Source organism: Mustelus asterias, chromosome 9, assembly GCF_964213995.1.
Source record: "Mustelus asterias chromosome 9, sMusAst1.hap1.1, whole genome shotgun sequence".
Taxonomy (NCBI): domain Eukaryota; kingdom Metazoa; phylum Chordata; class Chondrichthyes; order Carcharhiniformes; family Triakidae; genus Mustelus; species Mustelus asterias.
The window spans coordinates 70,908,545-70,922,190 of NC_135809.1; the positions used below are offsets into that span (position 1 = coordinate 70,908,545).

Genomic DNA, 13,646 nt, shown 5'->3' on the forward strand with positions numbered 1-13,646 from the left:
TGAAGCTAGGCTAGCAATTAATATAAAAAATGATAGTAAAAGTTTTTATAAATATATAAAAAGGAATAGAATGGCTAGAGTGAATGTTGGACCCTTGGAGGACGAGAGGGGGGAGTTAATACTGGGAAATGAGGATATGGCTGAGTCTTTAAATAAGTTTTTTGTGTCGGTCTTCACGGTGGAGGACACAAATAGTTTGCCAAATATTAACGATAGAGGGTTGGCAGCAGGAGAAATACTTAATACAATTAATGTTACCAGAGAGGCAGTGCTGGGTAGACTAATGGGACTGAAGGTGGACAAGTCCCCGGGTCCGGATGGAATGCATCCGAGGGTATTGAAAGAAATGTCAGAGGTAATAGTGGATGCGTTAGTGATTATTTATCAAAACTCGTTGCATTCTGGGGTAGTGCCGGTTGATTGGAAAACGGCTAATGTTACGCCGCTGTTTAAAAAAGGAAGAAGACAAAAGGCGGGTAACTATAGGCCGGTCAGCTTAACGTCTGTAGTAGGGAAAATGCTGGAATCCATTATTAAAGAGGAGATAGCAGGGCATCTGGATAGAAATGGTTCGATCAATCAGACGCAGCATGGATTCATGAGGGGAAAGTCGTGCTTGACGAACATGTTGGATTTTTATGAAGATGTGACTAGGGCGGTTGATGGAGGAGAACCGGTGGATGCGGTGTTTTTGGATTTCCAAAAGGCGTTTGATAAGGTGCCCCATAAAAGGCTGCTGAAGAAGATTGGGGCACACGGAGTTGGGGGTAGTGTGTTAAAGTGGATTGGGGACTGGCTATCCGACAGGAAGCAAAGAGTCGGAATAAATGGGTGTTTTTCCGGTTGGAGGAAGGTAACTAGTGGCGTGCCGCAGGGATCGGTCCTCGGGCCGCAACTGTTTACCATTTATATAGATGATCTGGAGGAGGGGACGGAGTGTAGGGTAACGAAGTTTGCAGACGACACAAAGATAAGTGGAAAAGTGAATCGTGTGGAGGACGGAGAAGATCTGCAGAGAGATTTGGACAGGCTGAGTGAGTGGGCGAGGATATGGCAAATGGAGTATAACGTTGATAAATGCGAGGTTATACACTTTGGAGGAAATAATAACAAATGGGATTACTATCTCAATGGAAACAAATTAAAACATGCTACCGTGCAAAGGGACCTGGGGGTCCTTGTGCATGAGACGCAAAAGCCCAGTCTGCAGGTACAACAGGTGATCAAGAAGGCAAATGGGATGTTGGCCTATATCGCGAGGGGGATAGAATATAAAAGCAGAGATGTCTTGATGCACCTGTACAGGGCATTGGTGAGGCCGCAGCTGGAATACTGTGTGCAGTATTGGTCCCCTTATATGAGGAAGGATATATTGGCATTGGAGGGAGTGCAGAGAAGGTTCACCAGGTTGATACCGGAGATGAGGGGTTTGGATTATGAGGAGAGGCTGAGGAGATTGAGTTTGTACTCGTTGGAGTTTAGAAGGATGAGGGGGGATCTTATGGAGACTTATAAGATAATGCGGGGGCTGGATAGGGTGGAGGCGGAGAGATTCTTTCCACTTAGTAAGGAAGTTAAAACTAGAGGACACAGCCTCAAAATAAAGGGGGGTCGGTTTAAGACAGAGTTGAGGAGGAACTTCTTCTCCCAGAGGGTGGTGAATCTCTGGAATTCTCTGCCCACTGAGGTGTTGGAGGCTACCTCGCTGAATATGTTTAAAGCGCGGATGGATGGATTCCTGATCGGCAAGGGAATTAAGGGTTATGGGGATCAGGCGGGTAAGTGGTACTGATCCACGTCAGATCAGCCATGATCTTATTGAATGGCGGGGCAGGCTCAAGGGGCTAGATGGCCTACTCCTGCTCCTATTTCTTATGTTCTTATGTTCTTATGACACGGGGAGAATGTGCAAACTCCACACAGACAGTGACCCGAGGCCAGAATTGAACCCGGGTCTGTGGCGCTGTGAGGCAACAGTGCTAACCACTGTGCCACCGTGCCACCCCAATCCGAGAACTAGAGATAGAGAGTAATGTGTCTGAATTTGCTGATGAGACCAAACTAAGTGGAAACATAATCTGTAGGGAAGACACAGAGAAACAGCATACAGGTTAGATGAGTGAGCAACAAATGGCAGATGGAGTATAATATATAGGCAAGTGTGGAGTTATTCACTTTGGTCATGGAATAAATATGAATACTTTTTAAACGGTGAGAAATGTTGATGCTCAGAGACTTGGCTGTGCTGGTATAGAAAGTTAGCATGCAGATGCAGCAAGCAATTAGAAAGGCAAATTACATGTTGGCCTTTATTGCAAGGTGATTGAAGTACAAGAATAAAGAAGTTTTGTTACAGTTGTACAGGATTTTGTTGAGACCACATCTGGAATACTGTGTGCGGTTTTGATCTCCACATTTAGTAAGGATATATTTGTATTGGAGACAGTACAGTAAAGGTTCACTAAATTGATCCGTCATCTAAGGGGGTTGTCCTATAATGAGAAGCTGAGTAAATTGGGTTCATATTCTCTGATGTTTAGCAGGATGACAGGTGATTTCATACAAACATATAATTCTGAAGGGATTTGATCGGGTGGATGCTGAGAGATTGTTTCCATTGGTTGGGGAATCTAAAACACTGTGGCACAGTCTCAGGATCAGGGCTAAACATTTAGGACTGAGGTGAGGAGAAATCTCTTCACTCAGTTATGAATCTTAGGAATTCTCAATTCCGGAGGGTTTACGATGCTCCTTCGTTGAATACGTTTACGGTTGGGAGTGACAGATTTTTGGTCAGTTCAGAATTAAGGGAACAGGCCGGTGGCTGGAGTTGAAGCCTAAGGTCAGCCATGATCATATTGAATGGCAGAATAGACTTGATGGACTATAGTGTCTGCTTCACATACGTATGCATATGATGCGCGATATAACACACGAGAGGCAGGATGTACTCGGGAAATAAAGGCTTTTATTGCCAACAATAACAGAGCTACTATATACAGTACACGATCCCAGACTAAAGGGTCACCAGGCAGAGCAGTGACCTTTATACCTCTCCCAGGAGGCGGAGCCAACTGGGGTGTACCATAGGACTATATTAACAGGTAGAACAGCCCAACCCTAACCCCAACAGTAACATATATACAGACTCATAGTACTGGCCAGACCATGGCTCAGCACTACCTGGTGGGAACCAACAATGGTTCACCACATTCACCCCTCCTTTGAAAACAAAGGCCGGCGGGGTACAAAACACAGAACAATTGTTCATCTGTCTATAAGTTCAAACGGTCTGGGGGACCGCACCGTCGTTGTGACCTCCTCAACACCGGCGATGACACCGGTTCAGGCAATCGCGGTGACGTTCTCTCCGAGGCGATGTCCAGCGACTCCTCCAGTGCCTCACGGGCCGGTAGACCCCGAGGTGGTGACAATCCGCTGAACTCGGGCACGCCTTGAAGTGGCGACCATCTCCTGGACTCAGGCAAGCTGTACACGGGAGTAAGAGGGTTAAGTGGTGGGCCCGATACTGCCCGCGCCGTGTCAGGAGGGGAAATAATGGTTGGGGGGTCCCAAACAGCAGGTGTGGGAGCGACAGGGGTTTCCAAGCCCCCTGCTGGCGCCAGATCTCGAATCGAGACCGTATCCTCTCGCCTGTCAGGATATGCCACGTAGGCATACTGAGGGTTGGCGTGGAGGAGATGGACCTGTTCAACCAAAGGGTCGGACTTGCGGGTCCTAACATGTCGCCACAGGAGGACAGGTCCTGAGTACGTCAACCAAGACGGTAATGAGGTCCCAGAGGAAGACTTCCTAGGGAATGAAAACATTCTCTCATGAGGAGTAGCGTTGGTTGCCGTACACAGGAGTGAGCGTATGGAGTGGAGCGCATCAGGGAGTACCTCTTGCCAACGGGAGACTGGAAGACCTTTAGACCTCAACGCCAGTAAGACAGCCTTCCAGACTGTAGCATTCTCTCGTTCGATCTGTCCGTTACCCCTTGGGTTGTAGCTTGTGGTTCTACTAGAGGCAATCCCATATGAGAGCAGGTATTGCCTCAAGTCATTGCTCATGAACGATGAGCCCCTATCGCTGTGGATGTAACAGGGGTAACCGAACAGGGTGAAAAGATCACGAAATGCCTTGATAACCGTGGCAGCGGTCATATCAGAACAGGGAATGACAAAAGGGAATCGTGAGTACTCATCAACCACATTGAGGAAGTACACGTTCCGATCTGTCGAGGGAAGGGGGCCCTTAAAGTCCACACTCAGTCTTTCGAAGGGACGAGTGGCCTTAACGAGTTGTGCCCTGTCAGGTCGGTAGAAGTGCGGTTTGCATTCCGCGCATACCCGGCAGCTTCTGGTTATGGACCTGACATCCTCCACCGAGTAGGGTAGATTCCGGGCTTTTATGAAGTGGAAGAGCCGAGTGACCCCCGGATGGCAGAGGTCATTGTGGAGAGCCTGCAATCGATTCTCCTGCACACTAGCGCATGTTCCACGCGACAGGGCATCCGAGGGCTCGTTGAGCTTCCCTGGACGATACATGATATCATAATTGTAGGTGGAGAGTTCGATTCTCCACCTTAAGATCTTATCATTCTTGATCTTACCCCGTAACGTGTTGTTGAACATGAACGCCACGGACCGCTGGTCCGTGAGCAGGGAGAACCGTTTTCCCGCCAAGTAATGGCGCCAATGCCGAACGGCCTCCACAATGGCCTGGGCCTCCTTTTCCACCGCCGAATGTCGAATTTCAGGGCCTTGGAGGGTGCGAGAGAAAAGGGCGATGGGCCTGCCCGCCTGGTTAAGTGTGGCGGCCAGGGCGAAATCAGATGCATCACTCTCCACCTGGAAGGGGATGGACTCATCGATAGCGTGCATCGTGGCTTTCGCGATGTCGGCTTTTATTCTTGCAAAGGCTAAGCGAGCCTCTGTTGCTAGGGGAAAAGAGGTAGACTTGATGAGCGGACGGGCTTTGTCCGCGTAATTGGGAACCCACTGTGCGTAGTATGAGAAGAAGCCTAAACATCTTTTCAGTGCTTTGACGCTAGTGGGCAGGGGAAGTTCGAGGAGAGGACGCATACGGTCTGGATCAGGGCCAAGTACCCCGTTTTCCACCACGTATCAGAGGATAGCTAGGCGGCGCGTACGAAATACACACTTCTCCCTGTTGTAGGTCAGATTCAGGTGAGATGCAGTGCGTAAGAATCTAAGAAGGTTGGCATCGTGGTCCTGCTGGTCATGGCCGCAGATGGTGACGTTATCCAGGTACGGGAAGGTAGCCCGCAGTCCGTTCTGGTCCACCATTCGGTCCATAGCACGCTGGAAGACCGAGACCCCATTCGTGACACCAAAAGGAACCCTTAAAAAATGGTACAGGCGACCATCCGCCTCAAAGGCCGTGTATTGTCGGTCCTCTGGGCGAATGGGGAGCTGGTGGTAAGCAGATTTTAAGTCGATGGTGGAGAACACCCGGTACTGCTCAATCTGATTGACCATGTCAGATATGCGCGGGAGGGGATACGCATCCAGCTGCGTGTATCTATTAATGGTCTGACTATAGTCTATGACCATCCGGGGTTTGTTCCCATTCTTAACCACCACGACTTGCGCTCTCCAAGGACTAGCGCTAGGTTGGATGATCCCTTCCTTGAGGAGCCGCTGAACTTCAGATCAAATGAAGATCCGATCCTCAGCGCTGTAACGCCTGCTCTTTGTTGCGATGGGTTTGCAGCCTGGCACGAGATTCTGGAATAGGGAGGGTGTGGTAATCCTAAGCGTTGAGAGACTACATGTGGAGCGCGGTGGGCAATTTAGAGGCTGCGGGTCTCCCACTGAAAGCGGAGGGAGTGGCCCATCGTACTGCAGGGTTACACTCTTCAAGTGGACCATAAAATCTAGTCCTCTGAGTATTGGCGCGCAAAGGCGCGGTAACACAAGGAGCCTGAAGTTCTCGTAAACCGTGCCCTGCACCGTCAGGTTGACCACGCAGCTCCCTAGCACGGTGACAGACCGGGACTTTGACGCCATCGAAATTGTCTGCTTGACAGTCCGAATCTGGAGACCACACCGCTTCACGGTGTCTGGGTGAATGAAGCTCTCCGTGCTCCCGCTGTCAAACAAACAATAAATCGGGCGTTTGTTTACCTGTATGTCTATCATGGACTTATGGAGTCTGTGAGGCTTGGCCTGGTCCAGGATGATCGACGCCACCGTTGGTTCGTGGGCGCAACTGCAGGCAGCTGAGATGGTTGATGACGACTCCTGCTGGTCATTCGCAGTCGGTGCCGACCAAAATGGCTGCCCCATAGGTCGCATGTGGACGATGGCGCCAAAACCTGCGGCCCCTGCAGGTCGCACGTGTCTTGCGACTCCATCGTTCGGAATGGCGACGTCCTGGAATCGCACGTGGTAGAAGACCTTGAAGATGCAGAAGACAAGGAGGCCGGCTCCGGGGAGTCACACGCCGCACTGCTGTTCTTGGATGGAAGTTTGGACCGGCATACCTTGGAATAGTGCCCCTTCTTGCCGCAGGCGGAGCACAACACCGCTTTAGCTGGACATCGCTGCCGAGGGTGTTTCACCCCCCCACAGAAGTACCACCGTGGGCCATCTGGAGCTGCTGCCGTCGTCAGGTCCGAGGCTGGGAACGCAATTGCGCAGTTTTTCGGTCCCGCTGAATGAAGTGGGGTCTGTGACTGCCCCTGCCACGCTGTCTCCACGTGGTCGTCGGGGTACATCTCCAGACTTTTGGAGGCCGTTTCTAGAGCGTCAGCTAACTCTATGGATTTAGTGAGATCGAGGTTACCTTGCTCCAACAGCCGAAGGCGGATGTACGACGAGCCGATTCCCGCCACGAACGCATCTCGAGCTAGGTCGTTCATGTACTGGTCTGCCGACACTGATTTGCAGTTGCAGGCTCTGGCTAGCTGCTGAAGCTCGCACGCGTACTGTTCCGTCGTTTCGCCGGGCTGCCGCCGTCGAGTGGCTCGAAGGTATCGAGCATGCATCTCATTCGGCGGTTTGTTGTATCGCTTCTTGAGAAGCTCGAGGGCCCCTTTGTAGTCGGTGGCCCCACGGATCGCTAGGTATACAGCGTCGCTTACCCTCGCGTGGAGGACCCGGAGTCTGTCGGCGTCGTCGGTGACCGCTGTGGAGGCGTCGAGGTAATCTTGGAAACACTTCAACCAGTGGTCGAAAGTGTTCGATGCTCCCGCCGCACGTGGGTCCAACGTAAACTGTTCGGGTTTAAGCATTTGCTCCATGTTTTCTTTGTCGTTTTTTTTTTCTTCAAAAAAAAGAATTTACTTGTTGGCAATAAAATTGATGCGCGATATAACACACGAGAGGCTGGACTTACTCGGGAAATAAAGGCTTTTATTGCCAACAATAACAGAGCTACCATATACAGTATACGATCCCAGACTAAAGGGTCACCAGGCAGAGCAGTGACCTTTATACCTCTCCCAGGAGGCGGAGCCGACTGGGGTGTACCATAAGGACTATATTAACAGGTAGAACAACCCAATCCTAACCCCAACAGTAACATGTATACAGACTCATAGTACTGGCCAGACCATGGCTCAGCACTCCTGGTGGGAACCAACAATGGTTCACCACAGCATAAATGCAAGAAATGGTAGTTTTAAGCACTTTATTTTGCTGCTTTCTATTTACATAGAACATAGAACATTACAGCGTAGTACAGGCCCTTCAGCCCTCGATGTTGCGCCGACCAGTGGAACCAATCTAAAGCCCCTCTAATCTACACTATTCCAATATCATCCATATGTTTATCCAATAACCATTTAAATGCCCTTAATGTTGATGAGTCCACTATTGCTGCAGGCAGGGCATTCCACATCGATGGTGATAAACTCCCCATCCAGACCTCGAGATATTGTGCACCCGATGGCAGGATGCTGTGTGGCAGCTCTTAAAAGACCCAAGCAAGCATTGATGCTTTCTATGAGATTTACAGATCTAACTTCTAAATGGGTCCATCCAGCAGTGCAAGAAGGACATATTCCTCAGAAGCTAATTTGTAAAAAGACGTTCTCCGCTTATTTTTTTAAAGAGTTAGTTTTCTGTAAGACTGTTGCAATACTTGTTTCTTTTATAGGCTTCCCCATCCTCCTCTTCTGATCTTCTGCGTCTTGGATCTGTCCATTTGTTGAATTCAGCCCCCAAGTATCTGTCTGAAGGTGGATTATTAGTAGACATGTTCTCAAATGTGAACCCTGGAATCATCTCGCAGGTTGCCAGTGCTGAAGACAGCTATTTGAGGTACCTGTTTATGAACATACGAATTAGGAGCAGGAGTAGGCCACTCAGTTCTTTGAACCTATTCCACCTTGGCAAAATCATGGCTGACCTGCTTGTAATTTCAACTCTGCATTCATGCCTATTCCTAATAACCTTTCACCTCCTTGTTAATCAAAAATCTGTCTCACTCTGCCTTAAAAATACCGAGTGACGCTTACTGCCTTTTGAGGAGGAGAGTTCCAAAGACTCGTAACCCTCAGAGAAAATAATTCTCCTATCACTGTCTTAAATGAGCAACCCCTTATTTTTAAAAAGTTATCACTGATAACAGAAAACATCCTCTCTACATCAACCCTGTCAGTGTCGCTCTGGATCCATAATCTTGCTCTTAATTCTAGTGGATGCAACCCTAACCTCTCCAACCTTTCCTCGTAAGACAGCCTGCCCATTCCTGGTATTAGCCCAGTAAACCTACTTTAAACTGCTAATGCATTTACATCTTTCCTTAAATAAGGAGACCAATACTGTGCACAATACTCCAAATGTCTTGCAAGTGCCCTGTACAACTGAAGACCCATTTATACCACCTCTGTTTCCTGTTAACCAACCAATCTTCAGCCAATGCCAATATGTTACCCCATGAGCTTTATTTTACGCAATAACCGTTGACATGGCACCTTATCAAATACCTTCTGGAAACCTAAGTACAGTACATCCACAGGTTCCCCATTATCCACAGCACATGTGGTTCCTTCAAAACACTCCAATAAAAATAGTTCAACATGATTTCCCTTTCACAAAACCATGTTTACTCTGCCTGATTAACTTGAATTTTTCCAAGCACCCTACCATAACATTTTAAATAATGGCTTTGAACATCTTCCCAATGATAGACGTTAGGCCAACTAGCATGTAGTTCCCTGTTTTCTGTCTCCCTCCTTTTTGTAATAAAAGATTTACATTTGCTATTTTCCAATCTAATGAAATCTTCCCTAAATCTAGGAAATTTTGGAAAATTAAAACCAATGCATCAACAGTCTTATTAACCACTTCTTCCAAGACTCAGGGTGAAGTCTATCTGGACTAGGGAATTTGTCAGTCTCCAGAGCCAACTGTTTGCTTAATGCCACCTCCCTGGTGATTGTAACTTTCCTCAATTCCTCCCTCCTTTCCTTCTTTTTCCTAATTTACAGCTTTTTCCAGGATGTTACTTGTGTCCTCTATAGTGAAGACAGGTGCAAAATACCTATTTAATTGATCCACCATAGCCCTACTTTCCATTATCAATTCCCAGGTGCACTTTCCATAAGACCAGTGCTCACTCTATTAACTCTTTTTTCTTATTTAAATATCTGTAGAAACTCTTAACTGTCCATCTTTATATTACTGGCTAACTTTCTCTCACATTTTAGTTATTCCCTCCTTATCAATCTTTTTGCCATTCTTTGATGTTCTTTATATTATTTCCAATCTTCATGTCTGCCACTTGTCTTCATGTAAATATGTGCTTTTTCTTTGCGTTTAATACTGACTTAACTTTTTTAGTTAACCATAGATGATGGGCCCTCCCCTTGGAATTTTTTCCCCATTGGAATGTGTATATTCTGAAATATCCTTTTAAATTTCTGCCACTGAACATCTGTTGACCGATCACTCAAGCATATTTGCCAGGTCACTTCAGCTAGCTCTGCTTTCATGCCCTCATAATTGCCCTTTTTAAAATACCAGCCTTGGAAACACTCTTCTTTTCCTCAAACTGAATGTTAATTTCATCATACCATGATTGCTGCTTTCTGGAGGTGAGCAATTTTGGGCCCCACACCTCAGGAAGGACATACTGGCACTGGAGCGGGTCCAGCGGAGATTCACACGGATGATCCCAGGAATGGTAGGCCTGACATACGATGAACGTCTGAGGATCGTGGGATTATATTCATTGGAGTTTAGGAGGTTGAGGGGAGATCTAATAGAAACTTACAAGATAATGAACGGCTTAGATAGGATGGACGTAGGGAAGTTGTTTCCATTAGCAGGGGAGACTAGGACGCGGGGGCACAGCCTTAGAATAAAAGGGAGTCACTTTAGAACAGAGATGAGGAGAAATTTCTTCAGCCAGAGAGTGGTAGGTCTGTGGAATTCATTGCCACAGAGGGCTGTGGAGGCCGAGACGTTGACCGTCTTCAAGACAGAAATTGATAAATTCTTGATTTCTCGAGGAATTAAGGGCTATGGGGAGAGAGCGGGTAAATGGAGTTGAAATCAACCATGATTGAATGGTGGAGTGGACTCGATGGGCCGAATGGCCGTACTTCCGCTCCTATGTCTTATGGTCTTATGGTCTTCACTGTAAGGTTATCAATTAATCTTAAGAAAGAGTGCAGAAGAAATTTACCAGAATGCTACTGGGACTTGATGATTTGAGTTATAAGGAGAGGCTGTATAGACTAGAACTTTTTTCTCTGGAGCATAGGAGGCTTAGGGATCTTATAGAGGTCTATAAAATAATGAGGGGCATAGATCAGCTAGATAGTCAATATCTTTCCCCAAAGGTAGGGGAGTCTAAAATTAGAGGGCATAGGTTTAAGGTGAGAGGGGAGAGATACAAAAGGATCCAGAGGGATAATTTTTTCACACACGTCTGGAACAAGCTGCCAGAGGTAGTAGTAGAGGTGGGTACAAATTTGTCTTTTAAAAAGCGTTTAGACAGTTACATGGGTAAGATGGGTATAGAGGGATATGGGCCAAATGCGGGCAATTGGGATTAGCTTAGGGGTTTAAAAAAAAAGGCGGCATGGACAAGTTGGGCCAAAGGGCCTGTTTCCATGCTGTAAACCTCTATGACTCTATGACTCTATTGTCACATTGCACAACACAAGGTCTAGTATAACCATGAACTCTGGTTGGTTCAAGCAAGTGCTGTTCTAAGGAACTATCCCAAAAATACTCTATGCACATTTCACTTATACTATCTTTGCCTATTTTTTCCATTCTATATGTAGATTAAAATCCCCACAAGGTAGGGTGGCATGGTGGCACAGTCATTAGCACTGCTGCCTCACAGCGCCATGGACCCGGGTTCAATTCCGGCCTTGGGTCACTGTCTGTGTGGAGTTTGCACATTCTCCCTGTGTCTGCGTGGGTTTCCTCCGGGTGCTCCGGTTTCCTCCCACAGTCCAAAGATGTGCGGGTTAGGTTGATTGGCCATGCTAAATTGACCCTAATGTCAGGGGATTATCAGGGTAAATCCTGGAGTTAATCCTGGAATAGTGCCTGGGTGTGATTATGGTCGGTGTCGACCCGATGGGCTGAATGGCCTCCTTCTGCACTGTAGGGATTCAATGATTCTATGAATTATTGCAGTTCCTTTCTGACAAGCTTCCATTATCTCTTCTTTTATACTTTACCCTATCATGCACTTCCAACTAGTGTATCCAGTTCTCTGTGTATATATTGCAGTGTATAATTTCAGGATAGCCACTCAGAAATTAGGTGCATGGTGTGGAGCAAGCAGCTTTCAACCCAGACTCCCAGTAATTCCACACATCCTTGCAAAGATTAGAGAAATGAATGCATATCTGAAAGACTGATGTGGGAGAAGTAGGTTCAGGCTCGTGTGACACTGGCACCAGTACTGGGGAACGTGGGATCTGTACTATTTGGACATGCTATACCTGAACCATGCAGTGATTGATGTTCTAGCAAGCTGCATAACTAGGGAAGTAGACAGAGTTTTAAAGTGGGGACAAGGAATCAAATTTGGGAAGATGTGGTATAACAAAAAGTGGTGATGAGACAAGAGAGAGTTAGGTACTAAAATGGGAAATGATAAACAGACCATGACAGGAAGGGACAGAGAATACAAATTGAAGAGTAAATCAGCAGATAAGGTTAGACCACTCCCATTCCCTAGGCCTGTACACCATTCCCACAAATGACTTGTCTTTATAATTTTTCATCTGGATAATCCAGGTAATTATAGGTCGGTGAGCCTTACGTTATTGGTCGGGAAATTATTGGAGAGGATTCTTCGAGAAAGGATTTACTCTTAGTTGGAAATAAGTGGACATATTAGTGAGAGGCAACATGGCTTTGTGCAGGGGAGGTCGTATCTTACTAACTTGATCGAGTTTTTCGAGGAAGTGACAAAGATGATTTATGAGGGTAGGGCAGTGGATGTTGTCTACATGGACTTCAGTAAGGCCTTTGACAAGGTCCCTCATGGCAGACTGGTGCACAAGGTGAAGTTGCATGGGATCGGAGGTGAGCTGGCGAGGCGGGTACTGAACTAGCTCGGTCATAGATGACAGAGGGTAGCAGTGGAAGAGTGCGTTTCTGAATGGAGGGCTGTGACAAGTGGCATTTCACAGGGATCAGTGCTGGGATCTTTGCTGTTTGTAATATATATAAATGATTTGGAGGAAAATGTAACTGGTTTGATTAGTAAGTTTTTGGATGACACAAAGTTTGGTGGAATTGCAGATAGCGATGAGGACCATTGGAGTATACAGCAGGATATAGATCGGTTGGAGACTTGGGCGGAGAAAGATAGCAGATGGAATTTAATCCAGCAAATGTGAGATAGTGAATTTTGGAAGGTCTAAAAGTAAATGGCAGAACACTTAAGAGTATTGATAGGCAGAGGGATCTGGGTGTACAGGTACATAGGTCACTGAAAGTGGTAATGCTCGTGGAGAAGGTAGTCAAGAAGGATAGTGCATGCTTGCCGTCATCGGCCAGGGCATTGAGTTTAAAAATTGGTAAGTCATGTTGCAGCTTTACAGAACCTTAGTTAGGCCGCACTTCAATTCTGGTTGCCACACTACCAGAAGGATGTGGATGCTTTGGAGAGGGTACAGAAAAGATTTACTAGGATGTTGCCTGATATAGAGGGCATTGGTACGAGGAGAGGTTGGAAAAACGTGGTTTGTTCTCACTGGAATGACGGAGGTTGAGGGATGACCTGATAGAAGTCAACAAGATTATGAGTGGATAGTCAGAAGCTTTTTCCTAAAGTGGAAGAGTCAATTACTAGGGGGCATAGGTTTAAGGTCGAGGGGCAAGGTTTAAAGGAGATGTACGTGGCAGGGTTTTTACACAGATGATGGTGGGTGCCTGGAACTCGCTTCTGGGGGAGGTGGAAACAGATACAATAGTGACTTTTAAGGGGTGTCTTGACAATGAACAGGATAGAAACAGAGGGATGTGGTCCCCGGAAGAGTAGGGAGTTTTAGTTCAGTCGGGCAGCATGGTCAGTGCAGGCTTGGAGGGCTAAAGGGCCTGTTCCTGTACTTATCTCAAACCCTATAAACGTCTATAAATGGTTTCCTGAACTTGGGTCACCCTCTCTAATGGGCTAATGCCACATTAATTAAGAGT

General features: G+C 46.9%; 1 protein-coding gene and 1 long non-coding RNA gene across 6 annotated transcripts in view; both read left to right on the forward strand.

Annotated features, from left to right (window-relative positions):
• LOC144498743 (uncharacterized) overlaps positions 1–13,646 on the forward strand; it is a 689,113-nt gene that overhangs the window by 132,352 nt on the left and 543,115 nt on the right. The gene's annotated exons all lie outside the window — the stretch shown is intronic.
• Positions 1–13,646, forward strand: part of ap2a1 (adaptor related protein complex 2 subunit alpha 1) — a 168,442-nt gene that overhangs the window by 111,882 nt on the left and 42,914 nt on the right. For all 5 annotated transcript variants that reach the window (XM_078220352.1, XM_078220353.1, XM_078220354.1 and 2 more), the window contains one exon: positions 8,128–8,291. In XM_078220352.1, the coding sequence (XP_078076478.1) occupies positions 8,128–8,291 (164 nt within the window). The remainder of the gene's footprint in view (positions 1–8,127; positions 8,292–13,646) is intronic.